Genomic DNA, 24,502 nt, shown 5'->3' with positions numbered 1-24,502 from the left:
GCCCATGCTCCACAACAAGAGAAGCCACCACAATGAGAAGCCCGCGCACCACAGTGAAGAGTAGCCCCTGCTCACCGCAACTAGAGAAAGCCCGCGCACAGCAACAAAGACCCAATGCAGCCAAAAAACCTCAAAAATAAATAAAATTTTTAAAATGCTGGTAGATATATATTTTTTAAAAAAAGTTACCTAGGAGGGACCACATTATGGTTTAGACATGTTATAGAAACAGAAGTCCAGAATCCCTAGGCACTCATTCCTATCCTGCACTCAACAAATTCTTGTGGAAGTTTCTTTTGTATGAAAACAGTAAAAGAAAAAGTTTATTTTAAAGAGAACTGGAGAATGTTATGAGAGTTTCATGGTATGTAGTAGAGATTTCTATACCATAAATAATGAGGAAATCCTGGAGCTGACCTTTTTTCTCAAAGTTTTGCAGAAATCTTCTTTGGAGATTTGATGTTTCCAATAAAAATCCTTACTAATATGCTTTACAATTAGCTTTCACCAGGAATCTAAGTTGAAATTTAAAAATATATTGTTCCATTACTTTCATATCCTCACTTTAAATGAGCAGATAAAAACTAAGAAGAGCATAGAATGTTGTGCCTTATTTCCCATAAACCCAAACTGAAAGTTTAACACACTACTTTATTAGCAAGAGGTAAATTAAGTAGTAGTTATAAATTTTTTTTTTCTTTTGGCTGTGCAGCAAGGCATGTGGGATCTTAGTTCCCCGACCAGGGATCAGGATCGTACATGCGCCCACTGCGGTGGAAGCGCAGAGTCTTAACAACTGGACCACCAGGGAAGTCCCTTATAAATGTTTAATACAGAATTACTCAGCAGTTTTAATAATAAACCAAATGAACATTAATCAAGAATTACTGGATTATTCTTAAAGTCTATTACATATCTCATCAGGTAACTAGAATTCTTTCAAGCCTTAGAATGGTGCAAATAATATACTCACAGGTCATGGAATTAAAGAAACCCTTCCTTTTATACAAATCCGAAGGTCCACACTTGTGGCTTGGAGGTCACCAGCCACAGTCATTACTTTAGGAGCACGCTAATTTTTAGTAGTTAAACTCAGAAGAGTCCCTGTATTAATGTAGAAATGGGATGTTATTGATGAGTGTTATTAAGATAGTATTTATATTAGTACTCTGGATTAAAAGTGATAGAATTCCATCCCAAACTATTTTAAACAAAAAAGGAAATTGATTGGCTTCAGGCATTTGTTTGGCTTTGGACACGTGTATGGCTTCGGGTATGGCTGGAGTCAGGGGTTCAAATGTTATCAGAATGTTGTCTCCCTATTTCCATGCTTTCTCTATGTTGACTTCATTCTCTAGAAGATTTTCCTTATGTGGTGGGCAAAGGAGAAATTTTCTTCCCTATAGGATACACTTTGGACAACACATTGTCAGATAATTACATAGAATATCACAGAGAAGAAGGCCACATAGTTAAATCCTTCTGTTTTGCATGTGCAAAATCAAGACCCAGGTAAGTAACCTGCTAAATGCTATTCTACAGTTTAGTGATACAAGAACAAATGGTAATACTCCACAAAGAACTTTTTTTTTTTTACCCTACTAATGTAGAGCATGCATATTTTGGTCCCAATCACTTTCTGAATTTATGCTGACTGCGTTCTTATATATTCTAGAGAAAAACATCTATTTTCTTTTTTTATTCTTTATAAATTTATTCATTTTATTTATTTATTTTTGGCTGCATTGGGTCTTTGCTGCTGCACGGGCTTTCTCCAGTTGCGGTGGGCGGGGGCCACCCTTCCGTTGTGGTGTGCAGGCTTCTCATTGCGGTGGCCCCTCTTGTTGTGGAGCACGGGCCCCAGGCACGCAGGCCTTAGTAGTTGTGGCACATGGGCTTCAGTAGTTGGCGTGTGTGGGCTCTAAAGCAGAGCGCAGGCTCAGTAGTTGTGGCGTGTGGGCCCAGCTGCTCCATGGCACATGGGATCCTCCTGGACCAGGGCTTGAACCCGTGTCCCCTGCATTGACAGGCGGACTCCCAACCACTGCGCCACCAGGGAAGCCCCAAAACATCTATTTTCTTATCAATATTTCTTACCTACCAATATTCCAAAAACGGACATACAGAAACTTCCTAAATACCACTGAAAGGGTTTCCTGTTGTAATAACTCAAGTTCTTAGCTCTCCTAGCAATCTTTGAAACATGATCTTACCTGCACACTCTGGAGCCAGTGTGCCGCAACTAGAGAACCTGTGAGCCACAACAAAAGATCCCCACACGCTGCAACAAAGATCTCATGTGCTGCAACAAAGATCCTGCGTGCCGCAACTAAGAACCAACGCAGCCAAATAAATGTTTTTTTAAAACGAGTTGAGGACTTCCCTGGTGGCATAGTGATTGAGAATCCGCCTGCCAGTGCAGGGGACACGGGTTCGATCCCTGGTGCAGGAAGATCACTGCAATGAGAAGCCTGCACACAACAGAGGGGTGGCCTCCACCTGCCCCAACTGGAGAAAGCCCGTGCAGCAGTGAAGACCCAACACAGGCTGAGTAGTTGCAGCCTACAGGCTTAGTTGCCCCGCGGCATGTGGGATCCTGGTTCCCCGACCAGGGATCAAACCCACATCCCCTGCATTGGGAGCGGATTCTTAAGCACTGGACCACCAGGGAAGTCCCCATACTCGACCCTTTATCTAGGCTAAGAGCAAAATGTGCTTCTCTCGTATTTTGATCCCATTCCTTTTCTTAAGAACGTCAGTTAATCCTTCTGAGCTATATCCTTCTGAGCTATGTCTTTCTCAGCTGACTTCATTCTTGTAACCTAGTAACATGTTTAAATGTCTCATCTTAAAAAAAATAAACTAAGAAATATAGGAACCCATCTCCCAACTCTGAATTCTCTTTTTTCTTGCCCTACACAGCTAAGGTTATTACAAATCATACACTCACCATCAGGGTTCTGCCTCCACCCCCTATCTGAAAGTGGCCTGACCTACTGATTGCTAATGATATTGGCTGTAAAGTTTTAATTAACTTAATTGGCCTTTCCAGAGGCTTCAGTTCCTATTGACGCCTCTGGGTTTTTACTGTGTAACAAGGCTACCTTTAATTCGAAATTCTTGGGGCACCTGACTGCTACCATGAGCAACTACCCCCACATATTAAGCTTCATTAATTACTCATATCTTTCAGTGAATACACAACTGTAAATTTCTTTTTTTTAAACTCTAGTTTTTTGAATGCAGAATGAAGAGCAGAGGTCTCTGGCTACCTATATATGAGGGAGTGGGGGAAGATAATGCATTACACCAATACTTATAACTACCACTGTCAGCTTCTACACTAAGCCCTTTTTTGTAAATGATTTACTCCTGACAAAAACCCTAATATATGCCACTATTACCCATTAGGAAATCAAGGCCTCAGAAGAATCTATGGTGAAATAAATGTTTTAGAAAGTTAATATAGCAGTAATAAACAAGATGTATTGGAAGATGAGAGAGAGGTAGTTAAGAAGTTCCAGGAGAAATTTAGGCCTAAGGCATACGATTGAGAAGACAGAATGACATTATAAAGATTAGGCAGATTATGTAATAGCAGGATAGGAATTACAAGAGAAAAAAGGATTCAGGGCTTCCCTGGTGGTGCAGTGGTTAAGAATCCACCTGCCAATGCAGGGGATGTGGGTTTGATCCCTGGTCAGGGAACCAAGATCCCACGTTCCGCGGGGCAACTAAGCCTTCACGCTGCAACTACTGAGCCTGCGCTCTAGAGCCCGCGAGCCACAACTACTGAAGCCCACGGGCCTGGAGCCCGTGCTCCACAACAAGAGAAGCCACCGCAATGAGAAGCCAGCAGGCCGGAACAAAGAGCAGCCCCCACTTGACGCAACTAGAGAAAGCCCGCACGCAGCAACGAAGACCCAACACAGCCAAAAAAAAACAAACAAACAAACAAACAAGGATTCAGAGTTTCTACCTGGACTGAATTGTGAACCAAGGACAATAGTAGGGACATTGGGAAGGACTGGTTTGGCTAAGTGTTATTAAAAACACAAGCCTTACAAAGAGTTACTTACTAATAATATGCCTTAGGTATTATGAAGTGTTATAACAGCAAAGAAATCTAACAGAGGAGATTAGATGTCTCAGGTAAAATCTAGTAGCTCCTCCAAAGAGCTAAGAAAATAAATATTCTTAATTCCATTTAGGTTCATGTAAAGGTCTAACTTCAGATGAACTTTCTTGATGGAACGAAAATGCATGAGAGTTTTGAATAACACAGACTGAATTACTCACTGAAAGTACATTGACTATAACTGATGGAATTTAAAGTGAATAAGTTAGGGTCAATTTTATGTTTGAACAGATAGGCACAAAATCTTATTACTTAAAATATTTTAATTTCTAAAAAAATTTAAACCATATTAAAATTTAAATAATTTCATTGTACAGTACTTGATAATACATTTCAACAAACTGAAAAGTAAAAAAACCCACTAAATCAGTTTACTTTCTGAGTTTAATTACATACAAACTCTTCTGCTCCCCCAGGAGGATATAAAAATCGACAGTGAAAATGGAATATTTAAGTATAACGTAAGATATTTGGCCAAAAGAATTTCTAAAACTAAATTTCATCTGCTAATACCCTGTAGCTACCAGTATGCTTATAGTAGATAGGAATTTAAAACAAAACAAATCCAATTTGATCAAATCCACAATTAACTGAAGTTTTCCTTTTATTCAGTTTGAATAGAATAGCAGCCATTATTTTATCCAATACAGTAATGGTATCAACGGCACAAGAAATGATCTGCCTAGCTGTGCAAAACAAGAACAGTTATCTTCTGTTGAAAGGATGTGGGCTTTTCAAACTCAGTTCTTTTTCATTTGTGCCATAATTTCCAAATAAATAAACGGCTCCAGTTAATGTCTTATCAGTCCACTTCTCTATATGATTACATCTTCCATGAAGTCATCATATAGCCACTTATAGTCATCATCTTTGGAACACTCTATGGTTTCAAAAAGGTGCTGAAAGTCTTCAGGGTACATATCTATTACTTTCACATCTTTATTTTTTTTAATTTGCTTCAATATATGCATTGCATCAATTGGACTCAATGAACTGCAAAATAAATACAAAGTAAGTGTGCTTAATTCTTTATCATAACAACTGTCAGTTAATATTGATAGAGGCGGCTTCTAAGCCCAATTTAAAATGCCTAACTTATTATATATAATTAATCTTATTCAGTTTAATAGCCTATTATATATAGCTTTAACTATGTCTTTTCCTAAAGTTTCATGGCTTGCCTGTAATGAAAAGAGCTGATTTAGGCTTTAACATGTTCTAATCAATTCTTAGGCAAAATTCTAGTTTAACATTGCCCTTAAAAATTCTTCTGCCTACCTTTCATCTTTTAATTCTCTTCGCAAAAATATTCTTAACTCCATTTAGGTTCATGTAAAAGTTTTTTTTTTTTTTTTGCAATACGCGGGCCTCTCACTGTTGTGGACCCTCCCGTTGCGGAGCACAGGCTCCGGTCGCGCAGGCCCAGCAGCCATGGCTCACGGGCCCAGCCGCTCTGCGGCATGTGGGAATCCTCCCGGACCGGGGCACGAACCCGTGTCCCCTGCATTGGCAGGCGGACTCTCAACCACTGCGCCACCAGGGAAGCCCCATGTAAAAGTTTAATAACTACAAACAGCAGGAACTACTGTTTGTTTTCAGAAGAGGAAATAATTTTCACATTTTTATGTAACCATTACTGTGAATAAATTATAAAGCAGAAAACTGCCTTATTCTATTAGCCTAGCAAGAAACCACCAGTGAGCCTCTGACAATAACAAGTAAACAACTGTACTAAAATATTTTGGTGGAAAATATTTCCAATACTTTTTGACTGTGAATGGAATCTTGGGCACAGCTGTAAACATCCTTTCAAACCACAGGCTCTCCAAGGCAATTCTTAACACTTTAAACCACAGTTTATCATATGTATTCCTTAATTTCCTACACTCTTGATATTTTCATTCAAAACAGTCACTATCACAAGGTGACAAGATGAAAAACAGATGATTTTTACTGGTCTACTGCCAATTTTAACATTTATTTTTACATAAATATTCTTTAATCATCAGCTCATTCAGAGTTATACATTAAATGATGATCAAATTAATTAAAATGATTATTTATTTTGCCCATCCTCTGATAGTACTTTGAATGACTATGGGCTGATGAGTACATGGTAAAATGTGTAACTTCCAGAACTGTACACCTCAGCCCTATGTAAAAATTATATAGATACAAAGCAGGCAGTAACAGTATAATTTTTATAAGGCTTTAGGTAGAAACATAGAATTTGATCCAGAGCAGGAGGACTAGGGTGGTATAATGATCTGTGCCTACTGTGGCTAGGCAACAGAACCACTAACTACAGGCAATGATAAGAGGTGGATGGTGGGTATGCTTCCACTAATGCCGGGGCAAGCAGCCAGTTCTTCATGTAGTTAAATTAATCCTGACAAAGATAAAACCAATTGTAGGCATCCCTGGTTGTTTTCTCAAAGAAGGAAAAAAAAAATTAAGCTCAGGAGATTATGTGGAAAATATATTTTCCTCAAAGTGTGTACTGGCGAGAATGAAGTATTCTGTAGAGACAAATAGATGAGTGAAAACATGGTACCTCACTGTTAATGAAGATATAAAAAATATTTTTAGAAAAGCTCTAACATGAAAGTACAATTTGCACATTAAGTTGCTACTTTTATATTTGCTTTTATTTTTCTTACTTACTGTAAATGGTCTATTAGCTTGGCACTGCGTTTCATAAAACACTGCCTTAACATGTGAAAAAACACATCATAGTTAAAAGGTGTTAAGGTTCCTGTAAATAAATTTCTATGAGGAGTCAGTTGAATAAAACACAGGTTTTGTTCTAGTGATTCCTGCAGAGAAAGGAAAATAAAATGTGTTAGTCATAAAATATTGCCAGTGCAAGACACTGTTCACTTACGCATTCAAGCTACCTTTTGGAAGAGGCAATCACAATACACCCTGCGTGTCCCTATAGGTTCTTTTTGGATGTGACAAGAATGCAAGGCCCCAACTGCTCTTAACCTGGGCCATTCCTCAGGGTTGTTTGCAGTGAGTCACCTTGGGGGATGAGATAATGTCTCTCTATAGACTGACATTAATGTTTGCTAAAGAGAGGTGGATTCCTCCAGCTCTATGTTCCTCAGCTGCAGTGCAAACCCACTGCATGCACACCACCCAACTGTGCAATATCACATTATTCCACAGGACACAGGAGTCTGTGTCTTTGCCCAGCACCCATGAAACAGTAACAGCTTATTAACCTGTAGCAGGGAAAAATGAAATCCTAAACATGACACTAGCATATGCTGAGTCTCTTCTGTATTTGAGGCATAACATCAAATCCTGAGCATAAAAAAAATTATTGCCGGGCTTCCCTGGTGACACAGTGGTTGAGAGTCCGCCTGCCGATGCAGGGGACGTGGGTTCGTGCCCCGGTCCGGGAAGATCCCACATGCCGTGGAGCGGCTGGGCCCGTGAGCCATGGCTGCTGAGCCTGCACGTCCGGAGCCTGTGCTCCGCAACGGGACAGGCCACAGCAGTGAGAGGCCCGCATACCGCAAAAAAAAAAAAAAAAATTATTGCCTTATAATTTTTAATTGGATTTTAAAAAATATAGGGTTAGCAAACTATGATACATGGCCTGCCTGTTTCTGTACAATACGGAGCTCAGAACAGTTTTTACATTTATAAAGGATTCTTAAAAAAACAAACAACAACAAACCCACAAAGAATATGGGACCTGCAAAGCATAAAATATTTACTCTCTGGCCCTTTACACAAAAAGTTTGCCAACCTGCTTTAGTATATAGCATTATACAGATTAAAATAAAAACTGTATGTGACTTGATGTAACATTAAGATGTTTTTTCCTCTAAAATTATTCCTCAGAACAGAGGGAGCCTTATGTTTGAGTTCTTAGGAAATCTCACATATTAGCTAGTAACCCCTTACTTACTTTATAATAAATACCTATGTATATACATATTTAAACATAAATACTGTTTGTGGAAGACATGTTGGCCAAAAAAAATTTCAATCAATTCTGGTTTCTAGTTTTGAATTCCTGTAGCTGAAGAAATTAGTAAAAAAGGAAGGCAATAAAATTTTAACATATTTAGCAATTATCAATTAGGGAGGGGAATAACCTCACAATTGATAGCATTATATGTTGTTGTTAACAAGTCTTTTGAAGGTGACTATTTTTTATTTATTTTAAAAAATATATTTATTTATAGTAGTTCTGGCTCACGGGCTCTAGAGCACAGGCTCAGTAGTTGTGGCACACAGGCTTAGTTGCTCTGTAGCATGTGGGATCTTCCTGAACCAGGGCTCGAACCCCTGTCCCCTGAACTGGCAGGCAGATTCTTATCCACTGTGCCACCAGGGAAGTCCCTTGAAGGTGACTTCAAACAGCATCTTGTAAATAGATTTGGAGTTACAGATACAGGTTTACTTGATAAGTAGGGAAAAAACAACTTTCCTGATGTTCAATAAATGGTTATATGTAGCTTAGGAGAAAAGTTCCAGTGACAGCCCAAAAACATGGCTTCAAAAAAGTATAAGCCTCAAACCACTTGGATGGAAATGAACATCATGTGCTTTAAAAAACTGTTAAATATCTAAAAGCGCTTTTGTAACAATTATGAACACACCGACATCAGACGTGAAATATCTGAATAAAATTTTCTCATAAAATGTAACATTTGGTTATTTCATTTTCATCCCTAAAAGTTAATGCATTTATGTTGGCCAAAAAAACGTTTTACCTTTTGACACTGTCATTGAGAAAATGGGAAAGTGTCCTATATGCAGGGTTATTAATTTCAGGGTCATTTGGATAAATTCCTACTGGTATCAAGCCAAAATGTATTACCCCTATTCTGTTTTGTGAGGCTACATAAATTACGTTTATGGATAGTAAAACACAACTAAAATCACAATGATCACTGATTATTCTAAAATCAGAATATTTCTAAATTGATAATTTTCCTTTTTTCCTTTAGCGGCCAGAGTGAGGAAAAAAAACCAAAGTAGTAAGCAATGGGAAAGTCAGACTGAACTAATATGCTGAGATTAGAGAATCATTAGTATTTAATCCTGAAGTGGAACTTCTGAATTGAGTCCGAAAATTGTTTTTAAAACTTCAGCTACTTTATTACAACTTCACTATAAGTAGCCCTATATAATCTAAATGGAGGATCACTCTATAACATAATCACTTTGGTTCTTTATGAAGGGAAAAAATAAACAAAAATTAAAGCCCAACCCCTAGGGTAAGAAACAAGATGTACCTGTTAGTGAAATAAACCATTACAAGTAGTAATATTACATATCTGATTTATTAATAAGGTATAAAATCTTATTTTCAGTTTATCAAATTAGATGAATAATCATTTTAATATTCATGTCTTTTCCAAATTTGAGAGGTATCTTCATTTCAAAAGTTAAAAATAGAAGTCAGGGGCTTCCCTGGTGGTGCAGTGGTTAAGAATACACCTGCCAATACAGGGGACATGGGTTCGAGCCCTGGTCCAGGAAGATCCCACATGCCGCAACTAACCCCGTGCACCACAACTGCTGAAGCCTGTGTGCCTAGAGCCTGTGCTCCGCAACAAGAGAAGCCACCACAATGAGAAGCCCGCGCACGGCAACAAAGAGTAGCCCCCGCTTACCACAACTAGAGAAAGCCCGCATGCAGCAATGAAGACCCAATGCAGCCAAAAATAAATAAATAAATTTATATATATAAAAGAAGTCAGAATCTGTGTTTAAGCCTATTACTCTGCTAGCATTCATTGTATAAACAGCTGAAAAATTTAACTCCCTTCCAAAATAATTTGAATATATTAAAATCAATAAGGTATGTTTAAAAAATTTTCTAGATATTCTAAAATTAAAAATTTAAATAAATACAGAATCCTAGATAATGTAAAAGAAAACAAAGACTGTTACATTAGAGGAAAAAGGGGAAAGGTATTCATTCATTCTTACCCTATGCTTTTGCTTTGCCAGCTGCCCATTTGCCGTATATGTGCCAAATGATAAGCAAGACTCCTTGAGTGAAGATAAACAAAAAGAAAACATTTCTTTCAGTTCTCTTTGTGCAAAGTGCCCCACATTATTACTACCTTTAAAACTGTCTTGCCTAAACAACATAATAAATTAAAGCCAAGTCTCCAGTCTAACTGAATGTAAGAAAAACGTGTGACAGTTAAATCATATACATTTCTCTTCTCTCTCATTTTTTTTAGATAAAGAAAAGGGGAGTCAAAGGTCTAGCCAAATACTGCTAACTCTATTACTTGCTTAGATAAAAGAGAGTTGCCCTTAATATAATTATGCAAATACATTCTAAAGTTATTTTTAGTAGCCAGCATATTACAGTCACAATCAGTTTAGAGGCTATCAGATCAATTATGGGGATGTTTTTGCCCTACCTTAGTGGAAAAACCACTGATATGAATATGCTGGGACATGTAGGGAGATAGACAAAGAAACTTGTGTCAATTTTTAAAAGGATCATTACTTCCTTGTATCTAACTTTTGTACATACAATTTTGTACGTGAAGCAATTTTAAAAGATGACCCAACTGAAAAATTATTGTGTGTGTGTATATATATATATAAATACATATACACACATTAAATTCCAAAATAACAGCATTTGACACAGACTGAAAAGACTAAAACTTATAATATTGGATGTAAGGTCAGAAAAGATAATTTGTACTAATTGCAGTGGCAACTGACGTAGAGTGAAAAATGCAATTGTTGCTCATCTGTGAAACTCCCAGCAGTTCCAGGAATGTCACTAGGTGGAGGAAGGCAAAGCAGCAGCAACAGCGGGCACTGCAGCTTCCCCCCACACTTGGTCTATCCACAGCAGTTTAGGGCACTGCAGTGGGCACAGAGAAGACCTCACTCCCATCTACCAAACCCACAGGAGAGGAAGACCTGTAAGACCTTGCGAATTGAATTCAACAACGGACCATCCAGTAGTAGATATGTAATGGACAAATGTTAAAAATGCTGGGTCCAGAAAGACCTCTCCTTTCTGGAGGTTAATAAATGGCAAAACTCAACATAAGGCTTTTGAAAACAAATACTGCAGAAAAAGAAAACTATCCTGAAAGCTGAAGTCCTCAGAGGGCCTTCTATGAAGAAACTAGCCAAAAGCCAGGAAGAAAGAAGCCTGTGCTCCGCAATGGGAGCGGCCACAACAGTGAGAGGCCCGCGTACCACAAAAAAAAAAAAAAAAAAAAAAAAAAAGAAAGAAAGGATTTTAGGGCAACCAAGAACTACAGTACCAAGATTACAATATGTAGTATAGGCAGAAAGCAGGGTCAGTGCCATGAAGGCTAAATGTGAAAAAGATTTCTGGGAATACAGAAAAAGGATGAGAGTAAGACAGATATGAAAGACAAGGAACAGAGAGAGCCAACCTAAGAACCTGATACGTTCTGGAGGAAAAAACCCAGAATCGGAACAAAAGCTAAAATCAAATGAGATAACGTTCTAACAACTAAGTATGCACTGAAGGTCTTAATGTGTTCCTGGACAAAAGCAATAAAGAGACTACATAGAGAAACACTCTTTTAAAATTAAACCAATACATCCTTGGAAGAACAAGGGCTCATAAAATATACAAACATAGGGCTTCCCTGGTGGCGCAGTGGTTGAGAGTCCGCCTGCCGATGCAGGGGACACGGGTTCGTGCCCCAGTCTGGGAAGATCCCACATGCCGCGGAGCGGCTGGGCCCGTAAGCCATGGCCGCTGAGCCTGCGTGTCCGGAGCCTGTGCTCCGCAGCGGGAGAGGCCACAACAGTGAGAGGCCCGCGCACAGCAAAAAACAAACAAACATATTCCTTATAAAAACAATTATATATATACTCTAGTCTACTAAAATAAAAAAAAGAGAATGGGTAAATTATGGTATGAAAGAAATGGTATTTATTTTTTTCTTATGCTTTTAGGCCTCTATTAAAAATGGCAGCCACACACACACACACAAAATGGTAGACACCAGTCACGTATGGCTACTGAACATGTGAAATGTGTCCAGTCTGAATTGGTTTTAAGTGTAAAATATACAATGGATTTTTAGTACACAAAAAAGAATGTAAATTATGTAATAACTAATTTAAAAATATTACACACTGAAATAACGTTTTGAATTGAGAATATTCAATAAAACATAACATTAAAATTAATTTCACCTGTTTCTTTTTTACTTTTCATAACCTGGCTACTAAAAAAAATGTAGAACTACATATGTGGCTTGTATTGTCTTCCTATTAGACAACTCTGATCTTGCCTAAGGAAATAAACTAAAAAGGGGAATGCTCTATAATGAGGTATTAAATAGTCATTAAAATTTAAGAAAAATGTTTAGATAGAAGGGAAAAAAAATCTTATAATTAACTATTAGCTATTAAATGAAAAAATAATATAATCTCCTCTACACAAAAAAGAAAAAAAAAACAGGAAAAATAAGACTAAAATTATGCCACAAATATCAATAGTGACCTCTGGGTGGTGGAACTGTAGTGATGATTTTTTAAATTCTTTTCTTTCTTTAACATGTCTCACATTTTTATAATGAGAATATATTAGTTTTATAATGAGAGAAGTATATAAATATTTGTGACAGAAAAACATCAGTACAGTGCTCTATTATCTTAAACACTTGGGAAAAATAATAAAATTAATCTGGTCACAGAAATACAGCCTCTTTGAAAAACCATGAAGTTCTTTGTTGAAATTTAGAAGGATTTTACTCACTGTATGCAGGAGCTTAATCCCACAAGCTATTTGACAGAGCACACTTAATGCTTGATACAAGCCTGGATTTTGGGGATTTGCCATTATTTTCTAGTAAAAGGAAAATAGAAGTTACATGTTATACATAGCTATAGCTAATCAGTCAAAATCATATGTCAGATCTTAATACCTTAATGATATCTAGAAATGAAAGAAAATTAGAATTAAATGCAGAATCTTAACCATTTCAAAGAAGAGAAAGTCTTCTTAAACTTTCATATTGAAATATATCATCACGTACACTTCAAATATAATGTATTTGAGACTGATTTCCTTTAACCATATCACCTATCAGGGCAAATTCTCATTAAACAAAAAATGACACCGAAGTGTATCATTACTGTGGTGAAGGGTGTGATAGAAACGTGCATTAGCTGGGCTATTAAATTTTGAGTCAAGAATTACTTAGGCTGACACTTGAGGATCAGAGGTACCTCACTGAATGAAAGGGCACTACAGAGAGAGAAAACCAAATGTGAAAAGGTCCATGGTAAAAGAAACATTAGAAGATTCTACTAGTAGCAAGATGAAACCTGACGAAGCATTTCCTATTTCTCTTCCTTTCATTCCTTCATGTATGCACACAGCCTCAAGGTTCTGAGTCCCCTACTCTCTTCCAGGGACAGTCACTATTTACTTACTATTTGGATCTTAGTAGGTAAGCAAATCATCCTTTCATCTCTTGCTTTCATCTCCCACTGCCCCCCCATCTCAAGCCATAGTTCTCTTATATACAAATAAGCATTTCCAGTTATCCTGGATTATAAGATTAATAACATGAAGCATTCTGGGCAGCAAAGAAACATAACTCTTAAGGACTTCAGGAAGCCCTTTGATTTCAAAGAATAAAAAGTCTAAAACCCTATGTTCACTACAGCATTATTCACAACAGCCGAGAAAGGTATATAACCTCAGTGTCCACTGGTAGATGAATGGATAAAGAAGATGTATATGTTTTACATATACATATATACACACACATATAACTCAGCCATAAAAATGAATGAAATCTTGCCATTTTTGCAACATGGATAGATCTAGAGAGTATTATGCTATGTGAAATAAGTCAGACAAAGGAAGATAAATACTATATGATTTCACTTATATGTGGAATCTAAAAAATAAAACAAATGAACAAACATAAAAACAGAAACAGAGTCACAGATAGAGACGACAGAAGGCTGCTAGAGATGAGGGGGTGGGGGAATAAGTGAAACAGATGACAGAGATTATGAGGCACACTCTTCCAGTTACAAAATAAATGAATCAGGGGGATGAAATGTACAGTGTGGGAAATATAGTCAATAATAATATAATATCTTTGTATGATGATAGATGGTAATATATAGACATCTGCCATCATTTTGTAATATATAGACATATCAAATCACCATGTTGTATAGCAGGAACTAACACAATGTTTAGGTCAATTATATTTCAAAAAACAAACTCATAGAAAAAAATCACATTTGTGGTTACCAGAGGCAGGGGTGGAGGGGAGAGGGAATAGAATGAATGTGGTCAAAAGGTACAAACGTCCAGTTATGTAGTGTACAACTACATAATTAACACTGTGGTATGTTACATATGAAAGTCGTTAGAGAGTAAATCCTAAGAGTTCTCATCACAAGGAGAAATATTTTTTAATTTTGTATCTATGAGATGATGGATGTTCACCACACTTATTATGGCAATCATTTCATGATGTATGTAAGTCAAAACATTGTACTATATAACTTAAACTTATACAGTGCAACATGTCAATTATATCCACTGCCGGAAATGGATAAACAAAAGGTGGTGGGGTGGTGTCTAATTATATAATGGAATATTATTCAGCCTTAACAAGGAATGACATTCTGACACATGCTACAACTTGGATGAACCCTAAAGACAGTATGCTAAGTGAAATAAGCCAGACACAAAGTGGAATACTGTATGATTCCATTTACATGAGGTACATAAAATAGTCAAATTCATAGAAACAGAAAATAAAACAGTGGTTACCAGGGGCACAGGGCAGGGGGGGAGATGGGGAATTAATGTTTAATGGGTACAGAGTTTCAGTATGGAATGATGAAAAAGTTCTGAGAAGAGATGGATGGTAATAATAGTTGTACCACAATGTGAATGTACTTAATGCCACTGAACTGTACACTTAAAATAGTTAAAATGATAAAATTTATGTTATATACATTTTATCACACAAAAAACCTTTTAAAAAATAATACCTAAAGAATGTTCTATAGAAATTTAAAAACAACCTTAGTACTCTCAAATGTCATGAGCCCAAATTAAAATCACAGATTAAGACTACTTTGAGAAAAATCGCAGAACATTTAAAACAAAAAATTAGGTACTTGTTAATAACCTACCCGGCATTCCTTTTCAGTAATAAACAAATTTAGTTCTACTCGTCCATATTTATATACAGAAGTACAGGAATATAGGTCATGTAAAAGTTTCCAAAGTGCACTTCTCTCATTTTTAGGTGGTAAGATCCCAATTGCTTTTAAAGGGGTACCTGTTAAGAATACAAGCAAAAATATTTAAATAAATTCTTAACACTTTTTTCCTACGACCATATTTTACTGAGTCAAATTAGGTTAACAAACTATATTACTTTAAGGTTATTTCGATCAAAACTAAGCCTTAGCATCTTTCCTTGATCTGGAACTTGGCTTCCACAAAACTGCTGATTGTATCTAGGTGAGGGAAAAGCCATATTCAACTTAAGAGCAACCACCCATAAACTGTGTAATATAAACATTTACACAAATCTCAACAAACCTGGTGTACTGCTAGAGAAAGCTGACAAATTGTAAGGTACTTGCTTTACTGAATGACAAAAATCACCTTTTGACCAAGGCTGTGCTTCTATTCCCAAATACTGAAAAAGCATATCTGAAGTCATAACGGGAGGTGTTAGTATTCCACGACTTCTAGGATCCAGTTTAAAGAAGTCACAGTAGACCACTTCTAGTCTTCCATTCACCTTTTTTCCTAAGGACTAAAGAGAGACAGAGAGAACATGTTTAGAAATTTCAGTGTTAGGCAGACCTTGTAACAATTCCAAGATCTACTTCAAAAAGTAGTTCTTATAAAAAATATTGCTATCTCAATAAAGAGGCAAAGAAAACATTACTAACATACCCTAAAATGTCACAGTTAATAGAAATCAATTAATGTCTGAAAAGTGAATACAATATTACCAAGAAAAAGCCCCCAAAATAGAAACCTTCAACAAATTATTACATATTCTTTTACTTTCTTTACTTTATCTAAATGGCTTCTGTTATTCAGAGCTGTGATTCATCTGCTAGTCATGGGAAGATGTTTTAACAGAAAATAACAAAAAAAATATTAAAGTGAAAGGCAGATAGATTCAAGAGAGCATTCCTTTTTTCCAGAACAGTTTAGTTAGTCCTTCACCAAATGAACTTAGCTCACTCTGTAGTTAGTTTAGTTAGTCCTTCACCAAATGAACTTGTAGCTCACTGTGTAGGTCACTCTCCATTTTCCTCTTAATTGTTCATTTACTTTTCTTAAAGACAGAGCCAACTATAGAACGAAAGCTCCCTGCACACTAGAAGATGTCCAATATACCTCAATCTTTTTACTGCCCTGATGTGCTCACCTGGCAGTAGTGCTGGAGAACTTACTAGTGAGAGGAAGTGTTAGCTATAGACCCTACAAACTTAATTTGAAGTTACAAAAAAATCAAATAGAAGAGAGCAATGTTTTGATGTGCACACTGAGGTTTTCATGCACAGAAAATTCTACTGGTATTTATCAAGGTTTCAGTGAATTTGCAATTTAAAGTTATGAGTTAAAAAACCTAAGTTTTCTTAACCGTTTGAATTCAACCTATAAATATGGTTCTATTCCTAAATTTAGTAAATTTTAATGATTACTTTCAAGGGGACCCTTGAAAAAAACTAGTGAAAGGAACAGACTGGAGGTAGAAACCATATATTTTTGGTTATGCTAATTTTGAGATGCCTATTAGGTTACTAAAGTGGAGATGCAAGTAGGAAGTTATAGACCTGAATACTGAAGTCCAGGGTGAAGACATAAATGTGCTGAAATCAGACACAGTTTACCACAAAAGCTGATGTCTCTTCATCTGAACACATACAGATATTTCTGCAGCAACAGTCTTCACAATTCAAATGAGATATATCACGATTTATTATTATTTTGTTTTTTTAAAGATATTTTATTTTTTTAAAAATTGAAGTATAGTTGATTACAATATTGTGATGATTCATTATTACAGAACACAATTGGCAACATGTGTATCTCTAGCACATCCAGATAGGAAAACAAACTGTTCCTGCTCGAAACACTGTTAATGTGAAGTCCCAGGAATTTTATCAGGGAAATGGAGTAGGGGAGAGAGGGATTTTTTTAAAATAATTAACTAATTAATTAATTAATTAATTTTTGGCTGTGTTGGGTCTTCATTGCTACGCGCGGGCTTTCCCTAGTTGCAGCGAGCAGGGGCTACTCTTCGTTGTGGTGTGCAGGCTTCTCATTGCGGTGGCTTCTCTTGTTGCAGAGCATGGGCTCTAGGCACGTGGGCTCAGTAGTTGTGGCTCGCAGGCTCTAGAGTGCAGGCTCATCCATTGTGGCGCATGGGCTTAGTTGCTCCACGGCGTAGGGATCTTCCTGGACTAGGGATCGAATGTGTGTCCCCTGCACTGGCAGGTGGATTCGTGTCCCCTGCACTGGCAGGTGGATTCTTATCCACTGCACCACCAAGGAAGTCCATGAGATTTTAAATTTAGATAAAAATCCAGAGTCAAGCATTATCCTTGAAAATAATTTTAGTTCTTAGGAGCAAAATTGTGAGCCTTTGGGTGGTCTGCTGAGAGCACCACTTCAAGGCCCTGATTCTGGGTTGCAAAGGTTCTATATAAATGAATACTTCTCTTTTATTCTTGCAAATATACATGAATTCACACAAAACTTTGAATGGCTTTTCACTTTACAATGAGTGAAAGAACGTGTACTAATGGCTGAGCTCAAGTTAGTGTTGGCGGGGAGGGGGGAATAGGGAGTTAGACGCTTAAATTTTGTGCTTACATTAACAGCTTCAGAAACATTTTATGACTGATATTCCTGTAAGAAATACTGTGAGGAATTCTCTAGTCCCTAGTCACTCTATTTCATTGATTCAACTGTTTTTAAATTGAGACTACTGTTATCTTGATCTTATAGAAAAGCAACCATTGTGTTACAGGATAACAAACTGTAAACAAAAGGACATTTTAATACCACCTTAATTATTTTGTGAACATGTAGATTAATCTTCAAAAGTACCCCCCCTTTAAAGACCAAGATAAGAGCTATCTTGTTTTTAATTTCAGGGTTGAAATTACAGATGGCTATGTTTACTAAATCACATTTCATGATCTCGAATCTTTGAATAATTTTATGGGTTCTTTTTCTCTTCATGTTTTTGGAATTCCAGCAGATTTAACATCAATTAAATAATCTGAATTCAAAAACCTTGAATTTTTTCAGTTGCAGAAAAACAACCATCTAATGTGACAGTTATATTTTAAAAAGCAGGATTTTGTATACATTTTCATCATTTTTTGTTGTCATCTTGCACTTTCAGATAACACTATTTTACATGGTTTCAGGAAGTTGGCACAGAGAAATATAAGTTTCCTGAATTGAATCAAAAGATTTATAAAGGAGGGAAGGAGAGAAAGAGAACAAAAAAGAGGCTGGCAATGATGCAAGGAGTTTCCACTTTACTGTTATGTGAACTTGTCAGCTATACATGAAGCCAAACTCACTAAAAAATCCATTTGGATAATGCCTTTACTCCATGCAATTTATTCTGAATACACCAAACTTTTCTTGCCTCTGAAACTCTAAGTCCAGAGTTAACACAGTCCCATTAACCTAATCTTAGCATTCCAATTAGATTCTAAGCTCACTTATCCCCTTCTAAGAAAGAAGAGGCACAGCATAGCCTGTTAGTATGAGGAAACAAGCCTAGAGATACCAGTTATACATTTTGTTCAGTCACCCATTTGCAGCAGAGCTAGAACCAGAAAAAAAGTCTCTGAATCCATCTTTCAGTCATTCAACAATCACTGATACTTACTGTGTTCTAGTCACTGGGCTAACAAGATACGGCACAGCCCCTAAAAGTGATTGTTTAAAAATAAACTGTGTGCTTAATTTTACTTCCCTAAACCACTCAAAGGTAGCTGATTGAAAATAAATTATTTTTAGAAACAAAAATATACCTTCAATTGTGGAATAAAAGTCTTGTCACTTTCAAGGGCAATCACTTTGGCACCACTTTCAAGCAATGCTCGCGTCAGGATTCCAGGACCTAGTGTATTAACAGAACGAAAAGTTTATTTGCAAAAGAAACAACATAATCTTTTTCAATATTAAAGAAATTAGATGTTTTACCTGTATGATATAATTTTAATTCTCACAACATTCCCAAAGTGGATATTACACTCCTGATTTACATATAAGGAAACTGCGGATTAGATACAGTCTTGACTCCACCAACACAACTGGAACGTGGTGCTGCCTGGCTTTGAATCCATTCCGTCAAAGACTGCAAAACCTGCGCTCTTTACAATGTTTCACTACCTCTCAAGAAAAAACAAACAAACAAACAAAAAAGTTGCCTCTAGCTTACCACTTACTCATAGACTCTCTGGATACTTTATCATCAAAGATATTGCCAAACCTAAACAGATCTGACTCCCCATGATAGGAAATGGTGCTTAAAAAAATTACTTTTCAAGAAGTCTATAAATCTTGTGTTCCCGGCATCCTGCTGCTGTCTATAGAAGATGCACGAAAGGTTAGGATAAAAGTTCTTTTGGGAAGATGGTGAAATCTAAGAGCATGTTTTATCAAAATATTTTGTAAAGTGCAAACTGCTACAGAAATACCTTGTGGAGTGATGATTAACACAGGCCATATAAGGTGCTTAAAGGAAGAGGCCATGTTTTACACGGTCTGCAGAAGTGAACATTCAAGAAAATGAAGTCCACGAGGGTCTCACCTGGATTGCACTCCAGGAATAGCTGGCAAGATTTTCGTTTTCCCCGTAGGATCCGCACCAAGGTCTCAGCCACTCTCGGGCTGGTTATGTACCGCTTGGTCTCTGAGCGGCATCTGTGAACACGCGAGGACGATTTTCCGAATCCCACACTGGGCATCAGGTGCGGGCAGTAGTCAGACAAGCCACGGCGGTTCCCCGCCGGGACGTCCATCAGCCTCACCGCTCCCGACTTCAAAATGCAAAAGCGCCCAGTGCGGGTCAAGGCTGACAGCGTCAGCCGCGAGGGAAGTCCCACCCCTGGGACCCACATTCTCACCCTCTAAGGCTTGTCCCAGTGGTCGTCACATCGTCGACGAACTCCATACAGGGAAGCCCACGTGCTACATCTCCCTGCCCCGGGTCTAGGCCGGCGGAAGTAAACACTCCAAACCTTGCGTGCGAACGACCTCTCCAGCTTGCCTTTGCCGTCACTTCCGTTTCCGTACCGGCGCAGACGCCCGAGGACTGTGAGTGGACGGCCGAGGAGAGAGACGGACCATCCAGGCGGTGTCTGAACTCGAACTCTATGGTCATCCGTCCTCTGCGCGTCCTCTCTAGCCATTCGCACTCTATGCTCCGCGGTGGCGGGCCGCCGGCCACCAGCCAGCCAGCCAGCCGGGAGGGGTACGCAGAGGGAGGCGGGGCGGGAAGGCGAGAGGAGTCTCCTCCACTCGAGCGGCGGGAGACCCGAGCAAGCTCTGTGACAGCTGGTCGGCCGCCATGTCAGCAAGCGGGGCTGGAAGCGGATCCGGCGCCCGGCGGTAGCCCTCCTTTCGTCTCCGGTTCCCAGGTGAGGAGAGGAAGAGCGGGTCGCAGCTGGCCGGCCGGCTCGCGTCTAGGGTAAAGCCTTTGGGAACCCCCTCGCTGCTCCCCCGGCGCTGTCTTCCTCTGGCAGCGCCGCCTCTGCCCTCTCGGTGCGGTGGAGCCCTGTTTCCTCACCTCCTCCCTTTCTGCGCTCTCCTGTTTCCCTCTCTTCTGTCGCCGCCGTGGCCTCTTCCTGCGCAGCGCGCCCATTCCTCCCTCCCTAGGGCACTCGCGCCAGGAGTCGTCCCTTGCCCGGCTCCCCGCGGAGCCTGCGGCTTCCACGGCGCCTCTGATCCTTTTTGTCCTGTTGCCCACAGCCGTGTCTGTCCACCCCTGTGGGTGGTTTTATTTTCCTTCATACCAGTTTTCTTCCCCTCACCACTTAGGTTGTCAGGAAGCACCTAATGTCTCCCTTCCGTTCCTGCCTCTGGGCCAATATTTAGCTTAGTTTTTATTTTTATTTGCGCGTTTATAAGATTTAAAGTTAAGATTAAAAAAAATAAGATTGAAAAGTTTAAAATTCCTTCCTGAGCTTGAAAACATTAAGGTCTTAGGATGCTTATTTTGTTGCCTTTGTAAACTTAGTCAAACACATTGTACTGTGGAATACAATTTAAAAGACCGATTCCAAAGACTCTAAAAATAGGATGCTCTAATGGAAATTTTGGCAGTCTTTTTACCTATTGGACAGTGACAGAAGAATCAATTCTTTGAGAGCGATTTCAGTATTTAAGGATTATACTCAGAAAGAGCTTTACCCATCACCCTTTCCACCAAGGCAGGAAACTGCAGCCATTCAACTTCCTATTTTAAAATATGTACAGTCCTTTCAGCGTACCTTACTGGGAGCGTAATTGAGCTTGGCATTTTAAATGCGCAAGGAAAAGGTTCCTAAGGAATGTATCGCCTAGCAAATAGAAGTCTGAAGATTTATTCGGCTGATGAATATCAAATGGATAAAGAATTGATGGCCAAGTATGGCCTTTTTCGGGTTGTAAATTTGTTAGGACACCGTAGAAAGTGTCTTTTCAACTGTTGTGGAAGCCCTGGGAGCCCTTTGGTCTTAATTTTTTTTAATTCTTTTTTTTAATAGTTTCCCCATTGACAGCTCTAGAAGTTATTCTTGCATCCTCTGAACGCCTGAGAGAGCTCCACACCCCCGATCCTTTTACTGAGCTGTCTCCCCATCTCTCCTTATAAAAATATTTCTGTACATTCAGAAATACACTGGATTTTTTCCCCCAAGAGCCCTTGAGGCCTAAATATTTTAAAAATCAAAGCAGAAAGATCTATTACGGTAGAGGAAGAAATGGTTCACTCATAGAACTGTGTTGCTGAATTTCTCACGTTTAAAATATACTTTAAAAAATTGTGGTAAAAAATACCTACCTTAAAATATGCTTTCTTATTTTATATTTGTGGACCAAAGATAACCTACTCAACCCTAGAGAAATTAATGTCGTTTTTAATTTTGCTTTTGAGTGGTATTATATTCTTTTGATTTTGGAAAAGAGAATTAGGTTATGGTAACTATTTCCCTTTTTATAGTGTTAATGGTTGGTTTGTGGTTGACGATGCTTAAATAATAAAAGAGACAGAATCTTACACATTTTATTTTTCTGAGGTCCCAGGTGCTAGAAATGACAGAAATATCCATTTCCCTTAAAAATGAACTTTATAATCAGCATTTAGACCTACTTTATTAGAAAAACCTTGTTTGTATATTTCCCATCTTATTTTCTTAAGAGGTGTGTAGTTTTTGCATCCTGTGCTATTTTTGCCTTTTTGAAGTAATGTAATATCTGTTTAGTGGTGTCAGGCAAAGTGATTCTACTATTTTTACACTATTCTTAAGTTATTTTTTTTATTATCCCAGTTTAATGGACAGAGAAGTCAAAATACTGATTTTTCTTTTGACTTTTATATGGCAGTTGTAATTGGGAAATGCCAAGTGATAGTTTGCTATCAGAATTTAGGCTGTGGGTCTACAGTAGTGCTGTCCAATAGAAATATAATACAAGCTATATGAGCAATTTAAAGTTTTCTAGTCACATTAACAAAGTAAAAAAGAAGTAGGTGGAATTAATTTTAACATATTTTATTTGATTTCTATATATATCATTTCAACATGTGATCAGTTTTAAAGGTTAATGATGAGATGTTTTACATTCTTTCATACTGAATCTGCAAAATCTCGTGTATTTTACATTTACAGTACATCTGAATTCCAACCAGCTACATGTCTTAGCTGGTGGCTAAGACCTTATTGGGCAGCACATATCTATAGGATTACTGTGTGATTCTTAAGATATCTTCTTACCCTGAGAATCTGGGGTAAATTCTGTGGAATAAATTTAAAAATCTTTTTCCTAAAGTGCTGGGATATTCAAACTGAGAAGATTCTAGCAGGATGAAAGTCCCAAAAAGTCTCTTCCTTTTTGTGTTGACTGTGTTAATACTGAGGAGGATTAACAGGTGCCCTGTGCTTGTTTAGTGAGTGTCGTAAGATGTATAGAGCGCTCAGTCATTTCCTGGTGTGTCATTGTTACAGTTAATTACATCTGCGTGTCAGCAGTGTGTCAAGACACTGTATGAGTCTTTGTCTACTATATCTGTTGGTATTAAGTAGGGAGAACTTGAAAACATACGAGAAGTTTGAACTTTATGGTAAACAGGTAGAGTACCTACTGTTGGAGGCTTATTTTCTGAATCGGTTTCAGGTATGGCTAAGAGTTCTGTAAATGCGCTTCTATATATGATGGTGTTATTAAAGGAAAGATAAAATCTTTTTAGCAAAAACTAGGAAGGAAGAGGGTATGTTTTTTGGCTCTAAAACACTGGGATCCTGAGTAATAGCAAAACACACACACGCGTGTGGTGGTTTGGTTAAACTGTAAAGGGAATATGGCAGTTTTTTAGATAACGCTACTGACATATTGACTAGGAATGTGTTTTAAGTTGTTTTTGCAACAGATGTGGTGATTTGCACCCTCTCTTGTTCAGAGCTGTTATAAGTTAAAGATAACCCTCTTTGAAAGGTAACTGCAGCTCACTGACTTCAGTGGGGATCAATAGGACCCATCGTCGTTCTTATCTTGATGTCTGTATTCTGATAAACTTACCTAAATACTATTTTAGCTGTACTTTTACATTTACATTTAATATCAGAATTTACTTGAAGGCCTAATTAATATTCAGTATAATTTAATATGAGAAACATGCCTCCTCCACAACTTTTATGGTATAAAGAAATCTTAAATTACCTGATCAGTAAACAAACTCCCTCTGTAAAACCTAGTCAGTATAAACCTAGCACAGTGTTGGCAGTGTGTGGAGTGTTAAAGGATCAAAGACAGATTTGGGGAAGGGGATAGTTATTAGATGTTGCTTGTTTCGTGAGAGGTGCATTACACATTATGTAGGAAAATAGAGCATTTTCATTTGTCTTTAAATATAGATGGCTATCCATTGACACTATTTTAGTTGGATAAGAGAGGGAATACGTTGTTTTGTTGCTACAAATTAGTCTTAGCAAACTTTTCTTTAGTTATTTAAGGAAGAATAATTGATAATCTGGCAATTTTCAGTTTTTAAAAAGGCTCGATTTAAGTGGTCTCTACAAGGATTATATTTTTATTGAGATGTTCTGCACTCAATATGTCCATCTGTCTTGATACAGTTA

General features: G+C 37.8%; 2 protein-coding genes across 2 annotated transcripts in view; one reads left to right on the top strand and one right to left on the bottom strand.

Moving 5' to 3' along the window:
• Positions 1–4,719: 4,719 nt before the first annotated feature.
• Positions 4,720–20,287, bottom strand: TFB2M (transcription factor B2, mitochondrial; the record flags this gene model as incomplete). The annotated part of the gene is made up of 8 exons (XM_079728457.1): positions 4,720–5,131; positions 6,803–6,954; positions 10,097–10,159; positions 12,888–12,977; positions 15,302–15,450; positions 15,783–15,936; positions 19,196–19,284; positions 19,978–20,287. 8 exons carry the CDS (start codon positions 20,285–20,287, stop codon positions 4,954–4,956), a joined length of 1,185 nt encoding a protein of 394 aa, XP_079584583.1. The 3' UTR covers positions 4,720–4,953.
• A 379-nt stretch (positions 20,288–20,666) lies between these two features.
• Positions 20,667–24,502, top strand: part of CNST (consortin, connexin sorting protein) — a gene marked incomplete at its 3' end in the record, with an annotated part of 121,308 nt that continues 117,472 nt past the window's right edge. The window contains exon 1 of the mRNA XM_079696351.1: positions 20,667–20,806. The remainder of the gene's footprint in view (positions 20,807–24,502) is intronic.

Source organism: Hyperoodon ampullatus (assembly GCF_949752795.1).
Source record: "Hyperoodon ampullatus genome assembly, chromosome: 2".
Taxonomy (NCBI): domain Eukaryota; kingdom Metazoa; phylum Chordata; class Mammalia; order Artiodactyla; family Ziphiidae; genus Hyperoodon; species Hyperoodon ampullatus.
The sequence above is the reverse complement of the archived record's forward strand: the minus strand, read 5'-3'. Positions and strand labels throughout refer to the sequence as shown.